The following is an 18,927-nucleotide window of genomic DNA, read 5'->3' on the forward strand; positions in this document are numbered from 1 at the left end:
AAAGAACTTAACTAATGTATCAATTTTCAGAATATTATATCTTTCCATCACCAAACCTTGAAACTCACTGTATGGGTATTGATCTTCAACTGTGTAGATTTCAAAACCATCCCTGAATAAACTGTAAGTGAGCCAGTGGGCATTTGGAGAATCAGGTGGACTCCAGGAAACACTGATAGCAGAAGAATTTTGAACTTTTCCTCTGGGTGGAGGTTGCTGGGATGGAGCTAAATTACAATGGAGAGAGCATGTATCAGCAAAGGCAATCAATAAGGACACAAGTAAACTTAAGTAAGACATCCAGCAAAGAGGTCTTTCTGATTCAGGATTACTTTATCAAGAAGACATGTGGTTTACCAAGACATTAATAAACAAAGGGTATACATCATGAGTTCTCTAAAACAAAGCTTTTTATCTATAAACATAAAATATGTTTGTAGGTCAATGCAGCTGACATGAATATGGTTGGGGGAAAAAAACCACAAAAGTTTACATAAGCACTTTTTTTTATTGAAGTATAGTTGACTTACAATATTATATTCGTTTCAGGTGTATAACATAGTGATTTGATACTTGTATAGATAATGCACCACACAGAGTTATTACAGCATTATTAACTCTATTCCCTGTGCTGTACACTACATCCCTGGGACTTATTTATTCTGTAACTGGAAGTTTGTACTTCTTAATCCCCTTCACCTCTTTCACCCATTCCCCACCTCCCCTCTGGCAACCATTGGTTTGTTCTCTGTATCCATGAGTTTGTCTCTGTTTTGTTCTATTTGTTCATTTTTTTTAGATTCCACATATAAATGAAAACATACAGTATTTCTCTAACTCTCCACCTCTTTCTTGGAATTTTCCAGAGAAACTATCCAAGGATGCATAATATTTATTTTCTACTTAATTAAATTAAAAGTTGATACACATAAATTGTGTTGAAACTCGAAATAAGTCGTGTCATTTTCGGATTTTTTAAAAGGAAGTTTTCCATTCCATTAAGCACAATGTCTCATCTTGCTTCACAGAGCACAGTGTAAAAGAAAGAATAATAGCTGATGACACAAATAGCTGTGGATGCTAAGGATGTTAAATAGTCTAAATATTAGCAAGAAACAAATTAAATGTATTACATGAACACCAAGCACCTGTTAGAGTTGCTAAGATTGTTTATAACACCTGTTAAAAATGCTGTGATTGTAACATAGAAAACAAACTTATGGTTACCAAAGGGGAAATCAGTGGCGGGGGAGGGGGGAGAAGGGTTAAATTAGGGGTTTGGGATTAAAAGATACACACTACTATACATAAAATAGATAAACAACAAGACCTACTGTTTAGCACAGGGAATTATATTCAATATCTTGTAATAATCTCTCATGGAAAAAAATCTGAAAAAGAATATATATAAATATATGTATATAACTGAAGCACTTTGCTGTACACCTGATACTAACAAAACCCTGTAAATCAACTAGACTTCAATTTAAAAAGTGCTGCGATTCAGATGTAGAGAACAAACATATGGACACCAAGGGGGGAAAGCAGGGCGGGGGGGGGGGGGTGAATTGGGAGATTAGGATTGACATATATATACTAATATATACAAAATAGGTAACTAATAAGAACCTGCTGCATAGCACAAAAAAATATAATAAAATAAAAAATGCTGTGATTGTTAGAGATAATACGTTTTCTTCCGTCAGGCACATAAGAGCATTCACCTCACTATTTTAGTGATATTTTTATAGTATAAATATATACTATGAACACATTGTTTCTTAGCACTATATTTTTCATAGTCTCCCTATTTTGGAGAATCAGTCTACATTTTTTTCCCCAGAAGATATAAAGGTAAAGGAGAAAAACAATGTCTAACTATATTTTAAGGGCAATCAACCACCAGTTTATTTATCCGCCTCTGGTTTAAGATACATAACCCTTCAACCATTTAGAGAAGCATAATGTAATCGGACTTTCTCATTGAATAAAATGACAAAGGCACAGTTTGCTGTGTTAACTTATTTTGTAAACCATTAATCTTTCTGTTGAGAAAAAATTTTACATCATGAATCGATCATGAATGGATCAGTTATCAATATTATTATATGAAATAGCTGCAGTCACTAGGTGATAGTCCATGTTTCAGAAGAAAAGAAAATGCACACTCAAGTGATTTAACAAAGAGCTTAATAAAGAAACTCTTTTCAAAAGGGTGGGCGGAATGTAAAGGAATCCAAAGACATGGAGCAGTACTCTGGGGTATGGTAATAGCAGAGCTCTTTTACTACTTCTGTCACGGGTCAAGACCAATCCCAGGCTCAATGATTCACTAGAAATTCATTCACTCATCATATAGTCCTACTCGTGGGTAAGGTTTATTACCGCAAAAGGATACAGAGTACAATCAAAAAAGGGAAAAGGTACATGGGTAAAGTCTGGGGGAAACCAGGCACAAGCTTCAAGTTACAGAGGATGGGCTTAATTTCCCTAGCAACATACAAAAACACACGTGAAATGTTGCCAACCAGAGAAGTTCATTAGAAACTCAGTGCCCAGTGTCTATACTGGGGACTGTTCATGTAGACAGTCTCTGCCTGGCACACACCAAAATTCCAAACTCCTAGAAAGAAAGCAGGTGTTAAGCATTGTATGGTCAGGCCACTCAAGAGGGCTGTCCTCTTGCTCTCTGTACATCCTCTGTTCAACCAGTGCCTGCTTCACCTACATCCTACTCAGAGGACTGACCTTCCTACATACTTGCCCCAGGTCCCAGCTAATGACTGTTCTTATCAGAGGCAGTGAAGGGCGTGGTCCACTGCTGGTTTCCTTGGTAACCGAAGAGCCAGCCAGAAGTAATTCCCCCTATAACTGGTAATCCCTCCCACCCCCCAGTGAAGCCTACAGCCATGTCCTGCCTGCTCTCCCCTGCATATGGTGGGGTGTCACTCCAGGACCTTGCTTCAGACATGTAAGCTTCCCCATCCATTAAATCATTCATGTCTCTGTCATTGACTCCAGACTCCTTCTTTGGTCTCAAAACTGGGGAAATGGAGGCCAGTATTTCCTATGGGTTGCAGCCCAACAAGCATAAACCATGTAATCTGTACAAAATTTAAGGGACAGTGAGCCCTTCTTAAAAATTCTGAGGATGGTGGGAGCCATCACACAGTCCAAATCCCAGATGCCAGCCAAAGGCCAACTTTGCAAGCAGGTCTTTCTAAAGGCAAGCATTCAGGCCTGCTATGTTAAGTTTTTCTCACACATTATCCCTAGCTTGAAGGGGCACAGCACTCAGAGACAGAAAGGGATGTGTGAAGAGCATCATCTGACCACTCATTGAAGGACAGAGCCAACTCAAGGCCAGTCTTACACTGAGACAGGGAGCTGGGGATTAAATGTTCTGACTTCCCTTTCTGCCAGCCCTCCTCCAGATGACTAGAAGGTTCCTACTTGTAGCTGAAGCCAACCGAGAGTCAGGGGGCAAGAGAGCCTGCTGACACAGAACATACAGAATCTTGGGGAACAGAGCAGAGTGAGAAGTATGGAGCAGTAACGTGAAGTTATCCTAACACACCAGGCAAAGACTTTCAACTAAGAGCTATTACTAATTCATCAGTACTCATGAATGATATACTCCATTTTAAAGACATGAGATAATCCAACAATAGCATTTTAAGAAAGTACATCAGGAGCACTGAATTTGAAATACATAAAATTCCGTATCTTATGCATAGGCTTCCTAAAGACAACGTCTCTAAACCTATGGTAGATAATATTAACGGCACATTTTTCAAGAAAAATATTCAACCTAGATACATTCTCACTCTTCCCCTTTATCTTTTTTTTGGAGGGGATTTTCATCACTGTGTTAAAATTCTAACTGTCCATATGCCTATTTAGGTATAGGATAGTGAGTAATAACAATCTCAAAATGACACATGAAGAGAGAATTATTTCCAAACAGCACCTTGTATTTTTGAATTCAATGATTTGCCGTATTTTGCTATGGTCACTTTGGTTGGTTGAATACTGACAGTACATTTGATCTTTCAGTGGATTTTAATTTAGGGCTCTAAATCCTGTTATTCTTAGTGGAACTTCAAAGACTCATAAACTGTCTCATCTACAGCACTCTCAAAGAGCCTCGTAATCCATGGCAATTTAATGGTTTTTAGTGAATATTAGTGATTACATCTAAAACTCCGCATGCTCTCAGGAACACAATAGATTTCAGAGTTAGAGCAATCAAAACTGACCATTAAACTATTTTCTAAGACGGCAAAATACTTTTGGGATGACTGAAAGAGAGACAGATGTTTCAGTCCCATGTCAAAGGATGTAGAAAATGATTTGCATTACGTGAAAATTTCCTTGACAACAAACACAATCATACACATATATACACACATAGGCTCTTTCAAATGTTTAAAGTTGATTACTTTTTATGACCATCTCTAACCACAATCTTGTCTGACTTCACAGTGTGAATGAATAGTGCTTGTTTGACATTTAATGAGAATTTTCAAAGACCTGAAGGTTTAGATAGTTCAGTACCACTCTAAGAATAAATATTTTGAAACCCTGGGCATGAGATAACTTGAATCCACTTTTTTGTGCTGAAAGTAGGATTCTGAGAAAATGATCATACACTCATTAATCAAAATTGCCAAGAATGGTCTTTGTATAAGGCTCTCTTTTAAGGAAGGAAAGTATAATATTGTGACTACATCCATCAGTTTGGGATTACATCCCAGCTTGGGAACTTTGGTAATTGTAAGATTGCAGTCAAATTTCAGTTGGATGCTCTGACCCTTTTCTTATTTATAGTAAGAAGATGATAATGTCTACCTCTGAAAGCCAAAGCAACTATTATAAGTGTGTTCTAAAAATTAAAGAAAAATATGGTAATTTTGTTTCAACAAAAAGGGAATTTCAACAGAGAAAGAGAATGTATAAAAACACCAAAACCAGAGTTGAAAAGTATAATAACTAAAATGGAAACTTCTCTAGAGAGGGCTCAATGGCAGATTTGAAATGAAAGAAGAATCAGTAAACTTGTTATAAAGCAACAGATGGAACTTAAATATACAACAATATGATTTATCTAATCCAAAGAACAGAGAAAAAAATTTAACGAAAGTGAAAACAGCCTCAGAGATCTGTGAGTAAATGTCATATGTATAATGTGTCAACATACATGCAATGGGAAGCACAAAGGAGAGAAAAGACAGAGAAAGGAGAAAAAAATATTTGAAGAAATATTGGCTCAAACTGTCCAAATTCAATGTAAAACACTTATCTCCCATTCCAAAAAGCATAATGAATTCAAGTAGGATACACACAAAGTGATTCAGACCTAGACATAGTGTAGTCAAACTGGTGAAAGAAAAAGACAAACTCTTGAAAGCTGTAAGAGAAAAAACAACTCATAACACAGTTGAAGGGAAATACAATTAAAGGTTTACAGAAACAAAGGAGGCCAGAAGGTAGTAGAATGACATATTTAAAGTCCCCAAAAGAAAAAAGAATAGTTGGTACCAAGAACTCTATATCTAGAAAAAATTACTCATCAAAAGTAAAAGTCAGGGGCTTCCTGGTGGCGCAGTGGTTGAGAGTCCGCCTGCCGATGCAGGGGACACGGGTTCATGCCCCAGTCCGGGAAGATCCCACGTGCCACGGAGTGAGTGGCTGGGCCTGTGAGCCATGGCCGCTGAGCCTGTGCATCCGGAGCCTGTGCTCCGCAACGGGAGAGGCCACAACAGTGAGAGGCCCGCGAACCGCAAAAAAAAAAAAAAAAAAAAAAGTAAACATCTACCACTACTAAGAAATGTAGGCCAGGTTTCCAGTGACAAGACCATCCACTTTTGCCTGAGGTGTAATTCCTAGACTGTGTCTCAGGTGCAAGAACAGGTAGCAAAAAATGGAGCAGAAGCCAATATTTTCATACAGCATTAGTGGCAGAACCAATCAAAAAATCTCTAAGATTCCATATGTGGTATGTGAAGCTGTCACAATTCTATCATAAACGATGATTTACAACTGACATCCAAAGAAATATGCCAGAATTTCTGTTGCACACAAATCAATCAACTATATAGCTAATCAGTGAACAACAAATATTAATTAAATGTTCAATGAATCCAGATTGGTGTTTAGACTGTATTTATACACAAAGGCAATTGTGATAGTCCTTTCTCAAGAGTAGCGTAAGTACCTACAATTTTACTTTTCCTAAAATCCAGAGAGACCAGTGAAACACGGGATACTGAAGATAAAACACACAGGTACAAAAGCTGAATATGTCTTGTTAATCATTAGCTACATCTTGCTTTCCACTACTTCCAAAACTAGTACAGTTGCTGTGGACCCCAATATTTTATTACTTCTCTCTCTTCCTTAAATATAGATAGCACTGCTCCAGGTATGCTTATTTATGATGATGTGTCCAGACTTGTGGCATTTCCTAACATTGTGACTCATGACAATCTCAGGACACCTCAAGGAGGAAACATATTGTACAATATATTATAGAGGGCTCCTTACCACATGTTCTTAGCAGGCATTTCTTGGGAATTCTGTAAGGATAGATGATCTTGAAGTAGGTACAAAGAAATCATCAATATGCTATGAAATTGTAGGGCTGCAGGTGACCTTGAGAAGTCAGTTCAAGGCCCTCGAGAATAGTGTTGAGAAGTCAAAAGACACTATGATGTAACCTTTGGCTTCCAAGAGTTAAAAATATGAGAGATGTTGAAAAACCTAATGCAACTTAAAGTAGAAAGACAGGAATATCAAATACAGGAGTAATATGTGGTGATAAATGATGATAATAACTGCTACAATATCAATAAACAACTAATAGTAGCATAGTGTCCATATAATGGTGGGGGCGGGGTGGAAGGACATAAATCCCACAATAATCTTCCATTTGCCATAGAAATTACCTGGAAATGTTCTTATGTGGTGAGGTGACCACTCATTTTGGTTGAACCAATGTTGTCCTAAATTTTACACTGCAAAGTCCCACATTCTGGGAAAACCCTTAGTCTGGGGTAAACCAGGACTTTGGTCACCTTGTTAGTGATACCACTGCAACAAACGATTGTAAATTTCCCACTACTAAGATCATCGTATAACCAGGTTCAATGATCCAATCAAGGGAAAGAACCCAAATTTCATTTAGTGTAATTTTTTTTTCCATTTCTCACTTAAATTCTCCACATTGTACCTAAGCCTTTCTGATGAGTTCTCGGTGGAGAGAGAAATGAAGGAGACAGTGCCCTGCGTGATGTTGCCTCCTATACCAGTATTGGGCGAGAGGTCACTTACTTTTGCTGCAGCCCAATGGATTGTTGATATCCAAATGGCTTGCACTGGGAACACAAGTATCACACTTTGAGCCAGTGACAAATCGTTTACAGAAACACTGGCCAGTGACTGAGTGACAGGTTTCATTCAAGGCTCCTGAGAGATGACAACTGCATGGCTGACATCTGAAAAGACAAATAAACCATCAAAGAGAATAACGTTTCGATTAGTAATTCACAGTATAAGTTACATCTATCAATAACACTGTGGAATAAAATAGTCTGTTTTAGCCAGTGTATTGAAAAGGATTCCTGAGCTAAAAAACACAAAATACAACAAAACAGAAAAAACACCTTTATCAAAATGCCACTCACGATAAAATCTCTATGAAGCCATCTCTTTGTACACTAATTAATGCCAAGAAAGTGTTATATTGCTTTTTTCTATGCCATGATACATCTTATGGTTTATTTTCCATACTAGTTGCTCAATTAAGGACACTGTAAACTTTCCATCCTCACAAAAGCAGTTCTCCTGACAGCTAAAAATTAAGATGAGATACCCATAAAATTATCTCTTCAAGTATCCTTTAAGTTGTGAAATACAAAACTGGGTATGATAATTATTGCTCCCCCTAAAAATCTTGTAATCCTATAGTTTTATAAAGAGTAAAAATTATATAGTTTTCTAAAGACTACGTTTTGCTAAGGAAACGGTTTGAGGAAGATACGTTCAAATACTGTTGATGCTTCAATATATGTTATGTGTCACTTTTTATTTTATGCACTAAACTTATTCACCCAAAATAATTAAAGAATAGGGCATTATTCTGATCTATGAAAAGATACTATTGATATAAATATAATGAAAGAACTTCATTTTGACTTAGATTTCCTGGACCCAACGTTGATTGTAAAAGTCACTGTTTTGGCATTTTGCCATGGTAGAAACGTAAACCTGTTTTCTCAGAGTGAATTATTCAAACACTCACTCCATGTCAATGTCACAGATTAGGATAAGCAATTTGGGCACCATGAAGCCTCAGAGAAGCAAAACAGCACACGTAAGAAGACTACCACCTTTAAACAGAGACCTTCCGTAGGGTGCATTTAAAACAAAAGTATGGCTTCCCCTATATTTTCTAATAAAGATGCTGGATGGATAGAGTTACTTCATCTCACTGCGACTTTTATGGTGTGATCTCCTGGGTAATCATTCAAGACCCTTTAAAAAGCCGATAAAAGCTAAGGCTACTAAATAAGCTGCAAATTTGTTTTATGGACTAATATCACCTTGGGAATAAATAAAGTACAGTTTGTCCTGAAACCCACTATATTGTAGTTTGCCCTTTTTATGTCATGATAAAAGGACATGTTTCCCTCCAAACAACTATCCTGTATCCTTTATGTATAGACACTGCAGCAGAACTCCATCTCAAATAGATATTTTGTTTAGGTGTTTAAGGATTAGATCTGAAGAAAATTATGCATGGAAATTAAAATGCAATTACAGCAGCAACAAAATATTTAATTTGCTCCTAACTTCATTATATGCTATTACTTAGAGTATATTGTCGGCTTTTAATGTAATATTGGTAAGCAGAAGCAATAAGAGACAAGCTTCTCTCAATGCGTATATATATATCACCGCACCACTCATGAATAAGTGTGTGTCAAGTATTTCAGCTTTTATTACCATTCACTCATGACACAATCACATTTCTTTTACATACAGTACATTTAGAGTAATAGTTTCCAGTGTATAACATAATTCCTTTCTTTGATGGAGATCTATTTTCTTCACGTTAACTGTTACATGCTTAACTCCAAGTCAGCTCTGTCAATATACATGGGATATTAAGTTCCAAATCCAAACGGAATAAACCAGTTCTTAGGAAAGCATGCAGTGTTTTGAGTAACTAAGTGTCACTCTTCCTGATTTCATAGTCTTTTTATCCCAGCCATTGTTATATGCAACTTCTCTGACTTCTTATAATGGCTTGACGTTAGTAAGAGAGATTTTTACCTGGATGAAGTTCATAGGAGACTTTTCTGAATATAATAGTTTGTTTCTAGCCTAAAGGACGCTGGGGATAATTTTGTAATTAAGGTTTAAGTAAAATGATTCCTGTAAATTTCTCAGCCATTCAAATATAATTTTAAACATTTCCAAGACTCTTTAGCAGATAAGCTACAAGTTTGATGTCATTTTATAAGTTATCCTTCCTCAAGAGCATCTCCTAAATGAAATACATTTCACATTTATTAAAACAAAATTATACATAATGAAGGAAAAGACATTTTAAGCTTAGAAAGAGAAACACCAAACTAAGATGAATTGTGATATTGATTTTGTGAGGATAAACAGTTTTTGTAATATTAATATAAAGAAACCTTTATTACACTGATTCTCCTGGTACAGCTAGGGCTTCTCCCGCAATCTGTTTAAAATCTTCATTTTTCATCCTTATGGGAAAACCTCACTTGCTAAATGGATTTCATAAAGAGTAATCTGTCAAGATTTATATAGATAAACAATTTGTGATGTTTATTGACCAGTTCATTATGGTTACCATTACAGTTCTGTTTGGGCCCTTACATAACTTAGTGTTTACTGGATAGAATGGGAAAGAAGGTAATTAGCTTCTGTCTCTTAAATCACAAATCTCATATATTTTCCTTTCCAGAGAGCTTCTTCCAGTTGTGCAAACAGTAAGAGAAAGAGTTATCCTACTTATTACTATTGCGGAAACATTACTATGAATGAAGGGAATGAGTTTCAATAGGGCATCTCGTTGTCAGAAACTTCATCACGTGAGGAAGAGCTACCACAATAGGAGGCCCACGGATACGGTCCAGGATATAGATAACTTTACTGACTTTTCTCTTTGGACACCTCTCTTCTGTCTGGAGCCTCAACTCATAGGTAACATCAAATTGAGTTAAAGATATTGACCGACATAGATAACATTCACTGAGGGCTAATTATGTCCCAGGACTGGACTAGGCACCGAGCACATAAAGATGAACAAGATAGAATTGTCCCTGTCTTCAAGGAGCCCTCAGTCTAGTGAGAAATGAAAAAATGGAGAGAGAATTAATAAAGATGTGTACAGACTCTTTGGGAACACAGAAAAGGACCAACTGCCTACTCTGGTGGAAAAGGATCGGGGCAGGGAAAGGAGTAGTAAGAAGGAATCCTGGAAGAGGATGTTTGGACTGCATACTAAAAGATGAATAGGAGGGCTTCCCTGGTGGCGCAGTGGTTGAGAGTCCGCCTGCCGATGCAGGGGACGCGGGTTCGTGCCCCGGTCCGGGAGGATCCCACATGCCGCGGAGCGGCTGGGCCCGTGAGCCATGGCCGCTGAGCTTGCGCATCCGGAGCCTGTGCTCCGCAGCGGGAGAGGCCACAACGGTGAGAGGACCGCGTACCGCAAAAAAAAAAAAAAAAGATGAATAGGAATAAGCCAAGCCAACCAGGGAGGGGAGAAAAGAGACAGATAAGACACAGCAGGAGAGGGTGGGAAATTTTAAGCAATTTTAAGCCATCTTTGCACACATTTTCAAAATAGTCAGTGTTAGTATATATACACAAGAACAACCAGAAGTCAACAAATAGATTTCAATATCATTCAGGAAAGGAATGGAAAACATAAAAAGAATAAAATCCATTTTTATCTCTTCTCAGTGATGAGCAAAAGTATACATTCAAGCAATTCTCATTGTCACATTTTGAAACATCTTTCTCTATGACCCTCTGTGCTAGAGGATTTCTTCTCTATCATCGATGTTAAAGTGAAATGCGACAGTAGAATTCATCAGTGGAATAGAAGGGTCAACTCTAGACAAGGGCATTCCAGATGACTGATTTAACAAGGGACAAATCCTGCTGATTTCTTTGGGTCTTTGTGGTTAAGGAAGGCTTTATTTATTTCAGAGAAGCTGCATTACACATGGTGGCTCTTGCTTTCGATAGCTCTTTCCAGCAGCAGCGTATGCTAATATCAAGAGCCAACCCTGCCCAATCTGAGAGCATCCTGAGTCGCACGTGGGTGGTGCAGACTTGAATAGTTATTTTAAGATTTATATCCCTTTCACTAAGATGATGACGGCATGAGACTTTTATTTTTTTAATTTTTGGCAGAGGTGAGGAAAGTAATGCAAATGAGAATTTTTTCTGTGTTGGTTATATTAAGAATGGGATGCATGAGAGGCATGCAAACTTAAAACTCAGAGAGACAACTAGCCATAGGCCTAGAGTCCATGATGGAGATCTGAAGATGTGATAATATATTTGAAAGTCATTTACAGGCATGTAGAGGTTGAAATCATAGACGTTGATATGTAAGTTGAAGGGCCAGATTAAAGAGGACTAATCATCAAAAGAAATAGAAAACAAATCAGAGAAGCAGAATCTTGGGAATCAAAGGAAAAGATGATTTTAAGAAAAGTGCAAACAATAAAATAATTAGCACCCTGGAAAACCATTAGTCATAAAAAGCAATCATAAATTAATTTTACTTTCATCTTTCACTGATCCTTTAAATATATCATATGGGGCTAATTCCCCTGTCTGCCACCTGGATATAAAGTGAGTCAACTGTATGGCGTTTCTGGTCTTTCTTAGGTAACAGAAAGTCCTACAGCTATTTTAAGTTGCAAAGCATGGGTTCAACAAGAAGAACCAAACTGGAGGCATCAGATTTCCTGGTTTTAAAATATATTACAAAGCTATTGTAATCAAAACCGTATGGTACTGGCATTAAAAACAGACACACAGACGAATGGAACAGAATAGAGAGCCCAGAAACAAATCCATGCATATCAGTCAACTGATCTTCAAAAAGGGTATCAGGAACACACAATGAGGAAAGGATGGTCTCTTCAATAAATGGTGCTGGCAAAACTAAATATTCACATGCAGAAGAAAGAAATTGGACCCTAAATCATCACATACAAAAATCAACTCAAAATGGATTAAAAACTTAAAGTTAATATCAGAGTCTAAAACTACTAAAAGAAAACATAGGGAAAAAGCTTCGTGACATTGGTCTGGGCAATGATTTTGTGGTTATGACACCAAAGCTCAGGCAAAAAAGCAAAAAGAGATGAACTAAAAAGCTTTTGCACAGCAAACGAAGTAACCAACAGAGTGAAAAAAGACAACCTACAGAATGGGAGAAAATATTTGCAAACCATCTATCTGATAAGGGGTTAATATCCAAAATATGTAAGAAACTCATACAACTCAATAGCAAAAAAAAACCCCTAATTTAAAAAAATGAGCAAAGGATATTTATAGACATTTCTCCAAAGAAGACATGCAAATGGCCAACAGGTACATTAAAAGGTGCTCAACATCATTAATCATCAGGGAAATGCAAATCAAACCACAATGAGATATCACCTCACACCTGTTACAATGGCTATTATCAAAAAGCTAGGTGTTGGTGAGGATGTGGAGAAAAGGGAAGCCCTGTACACTACTGGTGGGAATGTAAGTTGGTACAGTCACTATGGAAAACAGTATGAAAGTTCCTTAAGAAACTAAAAATAGGACTATCATATGATTCCAGCAATCCCACTTCTGGGTATATATCCAAAGGAAATAAAATCAGGATCGTGAAGAGATATCCGCACCCCTATGTTCACTACAGCATTATTCACAATAGCCAAGATAGGGAAACAACATAAATGCCCGTAAATGGATAAATGGATAAAGAAAATATGGCGTGTGTACTTCCTTACTTGACTCAATATAATTATCAGTCACCTAATATGTAAAGATATACAATTGTATTTATATGACACTTGTCATAAGTCTTTTTGCTTTGAACTCACACTTATTCTGGATTTTTTATGCTATAGAAGCTGCCAGCTTTTCAAACTTTGGCTCTATCTCCTAGACTACAGCCTGCACTCCTCCCTTTTATTTTACTGAGTTCTGCCTAATTTTAACCTTGGCACCTTCTAATAATGTATTTGTTGTTGTGGTGGTGGTGGTGGTGGTGGTGGTGATGATGAGGATGTATTTTATACCTACATTTCTGGCTCTTCCTCTTTATTCCTCATCAATTCAGGTTAACATTTCAAGCCAGCTTTTAACCCAGGGAGTCTGATTCCCACATTAGCCAGTCCAACTGCAGGGTGATAGGTGATAGAACACTACTCGTAAGCAATTCTTGGTCCTGGATTAGATTGGGGTGGGTAGATAAATGAGGGAGAAGCAGAATGGGGTGAAGATCAGCCTGAGTTTACAAACACTGAAGGGTAGGGGAAGCCATGTAATGAAGGGAATCAGGTTTCACTTAAAGCAAGTTAAGTGAAAAAGCCAAGACAATTAGACATCTTTTGGTCATTAAGTAGGGGTTTTGGTGACAACACTGGCAAGAATAACAAGGGAGCTCAGTAGAGGGGAAATGGGTAAGTGACTGCTGGCACAAAATGTCATAGATAGGCATGAGTGTTCCAAGGACTGCTGAGTGGGGAAGATATTTTTCTCTTGGTAATTAAGTGTTGTCAGAAAGACTATGGAAGAGATAGGAAATCTAAAGACAGAGGCTGCCAGTAGTGAAACAAACCAACCCCGGAGTTCCAACTGGGAAATTTGTGAGATGGTCTTTCAACAAAAAGTAGGTAGAGGGGGTGGTAGGTGCAATAACTGGCCCTGATTTTACTATCAAGATCCTGGTAATACTTTCTATTTAACATCTACTGTACCATGTGTTTTCTATACTCATTCAGAGTAGTTTCGTATTTGTACAGAAGAGTGGTAATGCTCTCAGACTAACCAAGATGATATTCCAATGGTAACAGAAGTGGAGCAGCATGGATTTGAAATATAAGATATGTAATAAGAACATAAAGTTGTTTTAATAAATATTTTAAATATTATATTAAAGTTTTTTAATCAAATTGAATCTTAGTAGAAAGCCAAATGAACTAGCTTGAGTTCTTTTTCAATAATTTACCCCGTCACACTGTCCACACTCTAATCAAGCTGTTAATGAAGAGTGTAACAGCCAAAAGGCAGGCAGCAGGGTGACGATGAGTTGAAAAAATCATCTCAAACCCTTGAGCACTTAGCCTTTATATTTATAAACACTCACAGACACATATTGAGAGACAGATTTGGTTGGTGTGTGCAGACACAACACTAGTTTCTTGGGGATAGGAACGTCAAAGAATTCATGGATACAGTCCCAATCCTAGACAGATTTATTACCTGACCAGACCAAGGAAACACACATGGAATTGGCATTCCAGCACACCTTCAAAAGTACAGCAATGGACACATCTGCATGAAAGCAAATGCCCACAGATACACAGGAAGTAAGAAGTAGAACATTAAAGACAGTGTAACTTTGAAAAGTGGTTAATTTACTTTCAGAAGGTACTTTACACACTGGGGAAAAAAAAAAAATCTTATCACTGAATTCAAAGATATGTTTCTCATCTGCCAGTCTTTAAACCTAAATTAGAAAGGCAAAAGGAACATAAATGAATGCAGTAATAAATTCAGGGTCCATGTAGAACAAAGTATATACACACACATGATACCTATCTTAGCCTGTGTATGTGCTTGTGTATTTACTTTTATGGACATTTCTTTACCTGTCTTTCTCCACAACCAAATTTTGAGTTCTTTACAGAAAAAGGATTTTATCTTATTAAATATTCCCAGGCCCTAATACTGGACACATTTATCAATGTACAGCAACCCATACATTGGAACTCTAGGAGATATGCAAAGATTACTATTATGTTTAATAAATGCAGACATCAATGCATAAAAGAATATATCCACAGACTAAGGGGGACAGAAAATACTCCTTTTTACAGAAGATACTGCCAAAAAATCACTGTTAGTTAAAAAAAAAAAAGTAATTACAAATATAATTTAGTAAAAACATTTAATTATTAATTCTTATAAACACTTACCTTCCAGCTAGAGGATCAAATCCAAAGTAAAGGTCTTTACAATGGTCACAACTTTGCCCAGCAATGGAATCATCTTGGCAAACACACTGACCAGTCCAGCTATTACAGATGTGATTAACTGCACCAGTCTTGTGGCATGAACATGGCAGGCAGCCAGTGGCATTGCCTGGAGAAATATAAAAACCTGGAAATGAAGCAATGAAAAGTTTTTATTATACTTTCTACCCAGTCTTTTCTTTAAAAAATAACATTTTGATTACATTGAAAAACAGAACGCTCTAACACAGCACTATCTAAGTCCCTGTACAAACGTGGCTGTAGCCGTTCTTTATCAGTATGTCAATTATGGCCAAAGAAAAGCTGAGTAAATAATTGACGTTGTAACTGGGTGTCTTCCTGGCACCTACGATTCAGTGTATGTAAAACCTATTTCATGATCTTTCCACTAAAGACTGGTCCCTCCTCTAATCATCTCTGTTTCAGCAAATAGCACCACCATCTATTGCTTCAGTTGCTTCAGCTGGAACTCTGAGACATCTTTGGTAGGATAGCCTGATAAAATACAGGATGCCCAGTTAAATTTGAATTTCTGATAACCAATGATTATTTTAGTAAAATTATGTCCCGTGTGATATTTGCTCATATTAAAAAATTATCATTTGAAATTCAAATTTAATTGAGCATCCTATATTTTGCTAAAACTGGCAACTCTTGAGTCCTTCACTTCCCTGTGCCCCTACATATAGCAAATTACCAAGTCCTATGAATACTGCCTTCTAAGAATTTTAAATCTTCTACTCTCCATCCCCACTGCCACCTCCCTGGTTAAAGTCACTACCAAGTTTTCTATAGTTAACACTATGTACCAGAGGCTATGATAAAAACTTTATATTCACTGTCTCATTTAGTTCTGACTGTTAGCAATGTTAATAATTCAGGCATTATTATGTCTATTACATAAATTAGACAACTGAAAGTTAGGAAGGTTAACAAACTTTCCTAAAATGATAGAGTTGACAAATAGCAGATTCAAACCCAGGCATCTCAACCACAGAGGCTGTCTCACCCCCTAGCATCCCTCTTGTCCTCCTCCAATCTATTCTTCATAGTGTAGCTGGAACCATCTTTTTCAGAGTGTATACTGAACACCTCATTCCTCTGTTTAAAATTACTTCATAACGTCCTATTCCCTTTAGGAAAAAAATAAATCCTAGCACAGCTTCCAACCCTCCAGTAAGGTGCTGCCTATCTCCCTAGCTTCATTTCACAGCTCATCCCATCTGCCCCAGTCATACTTCATTCTGTTCTTGATGCCTAAATGCTTTTCATGGGCAGTTCTGTCTGCTGAAATGATGTGGACCCACCTTTTCTGCTTAGCTCACTCTATGCATATCAGGTCTTGTGACTCTTCCTCCAGTAACCTATTCTGGGCTAGTTCAGGTATGCCTGTTAGTTTCACAGCATTCTCTTTCCTATAGAGTGCTGAGGAAAATTACAATTAATCTCACTTCCACCAGACTGTAACCACCCTGAAGGCAGGAACCTCATCTGATTAATTCATCATTGTCTACCCAGCATCCAATACAGTGCTTGCCACAAAGGAGGCACTCGAACACTGGAATTCACAAAACTGCACCAAATTATTAGGTAGGCACTGATCCCAACAAGTACTATATTTAAAAAAACAAAAACAGAATTTAGATTAATTATAAAATCTGTATTTTTTCTTATAGAAAAAGAAGGGAAATAAAATATGATTCAAAAATATCTTCCAGTGACTTAAAATTTCTTGGACCCAGAAGGTGGAAATCAACAGTTATAAAATTAGAAACGCATTGGACATTTGGATGATGAAGCAGTCATATGAGGGAGAAATGGTTCTGGGTGTTGTGTGATATGTGTGTTTGTGTGTGTACGTGTATATACACATACATACGCATATTCACATATATACACACACAAGTGTGCATAACGTTACAAGGAATTTTCTTGAAACAATGAATGAAGCTCTGGCGAATGAAAATAAGTTGTACAGTTGTCAGGATCACTAACTTACATTTATAAAATATCAGTGATATGAAAGAGAGAAAAAGCGTGAGCACACAGGGAAGCACTCTGTGGTATCTATCCTTTAGGGGAAAAACCAAAAGTAATTGGAACACTGTAAAATTCATTTGAGGCTTTAGTTGAGAACAAGCCATTCTTTTACAGCTACCAACAATTAATTTGTTATTCTTCTCCTAGGCCCTGCATATTCTCTCTTAAAAAGTTTCAGGAGGAGTAAAATAGAACAGAAAGAAGCTCAAAATCTGTGCCATTCAATTGGAGAGAAATAAGACTATCATTTTTGATAGTAATTTGCAACGAGATTCTGCCCTTTGCTTCTTTGCATTCACCAACAGCAATTTGCTTTATATGTGTTGCCAGAAATAGAGTATGGCCCTGACAGTTATTACATAGTTTCCTATCTGACTCACCATGTGATCAAAATCACAAACGTAGAAGGCTTCTATTTTAGACTCAAGGCCATTGTGGCTGGGATTCTATGTATTTTCCCTTGTGTGAAGGTACCTAGGTCCTTAAGGTTCATGACGATGGCATCATTCATGTACTAACAGCTCTCCAATTTGGATAAATTCCCCATTAGCACAGATACTTAGAAGTAGAATTAATTTGGACTTTTTGCAATAGGTTCAAGCCATAGAGAAATCTAGGACAGCTAGGAAGGATTTTTACAAAAAAAAGATTTGTTAGATGAATCTGTAAAGACCAGGAGTGTAGATTTTGGTGCAGAAGATTGGGTTGCCCAAGTTTTGGAGACTAAAGAAGGGCACAGAAAAATCAGAGGTATCAGCAGAGAAGAACAAGAAAGGTATTAAAGCAGCCAGGGAGGCTGCAGCCTGGAGGTTAGGGCTTCAAGGAAAAGACTACATAGGAGTTTGTCTTAGGGTTAATTCCCCTCCTCCTCTCAGCAGCATGATTATAAAGGTTAATCCCACCAGTATTTCAGCTGTCCTATTTTTAAGCAGTTCTGATTAGGATGACTCAGGTACTTTCCTGCTCAATGATTACTTCCTGCCTTACCTGAATGTGCCTTATTCTAGACCATTACCTCTCCTTTTATGACTCCTAACTACAGAAGTAGTTCTGTAGTTAGAACTTCCCTCCCACTTAAACTTCAGCTCCTGAGTGTAGCTTAAAGATAACTGACCTTAATTTCTTTCTTTTTTTTTTCTTTTTAAACTCAATAGATTTCTGATCTCCCTCCATTAGGTCCACTTCATCTTCCCCAAGTACGTGTCTGCATCATTTTAACTGGTCTTTTGGAGATTTCCTTCCATGGGTGATTTTGTACCACAGTTTAAAGCACGGTCATTAGGGCAAAGGTATTACCTTCCATTATGCAGGGCTGAGAGCTCACACCCCCAAATCAGCCCACTAAAGTTTCTTCTTTTCTCCAGTTTTCTTTCTAACTCCAGTCCCAGACCAGACAAGTCTCATGTGGGAAACAATGTGTTATGCAGCTAACGCAAAAAGTCACCCATATCATAAAAGAGTATTGCTTTATCCAGGAGAAGGCTTACAGCATCCTTAGAGTTCAAAGTTATTAGCCAGGCAGCTGGTATCCTCTCCTGTAGTGGCTATTTGCACAGCAGAGCACCTGCCCTGGACATAA

General features: G+C 37.4%; 1 protein-coding gene across 2 annotated transcripts in view; it reads right to left on the bottom strand.

Annotated features, from left to right (window-relative positions):
- USH2A (usherin) overlaps nucleotides 1–18,927 on the bottom strand; it is a 774,017-nt gene that overhangs the window by 582,946 nt on the left and 172,144 nt on the right. For both annotated transcript variants that reach the window (XM_027122185.1, XM_027122186.1), the window contains 3 exons: nucleotides 15,252–15,435; nucleotides 7,333–7,496; nucleotides 69–227 (listed from right to left, as the gene is read on the bottom strand). In XM_027122185.1, the coding sequence (XP_026977986.1) occupies nucleotides 69–227; nucleotides 7,333–7,496; nucleotides 15,252–15,435 (507 nt within the window). The remainder of the gene's footprint in view (nucleotides 1–68; nucleotides 228–7,332; nucleotides 7,497–15,251; nucleotides 15,436–18,927) is intronic.

Source organism: Aethalodelphis obliquidens, unplaced genomic scaffold, assembly GCF_003676395.1.
Source record: "Aethalodelphis obliquidens isolate GAN/ISIS:26980383/991018 unplaced genomic scaffold, ASM367639v1 scaffold24, whole genome shotgun sequence".
Classification (NCBI taxonomy): Eukaryota; Metazoa; Chordata; class Mammalia; order Artiodactyla; family Delphinidae; genus Aethalodelphis; species Aethalodelphis obliquidens.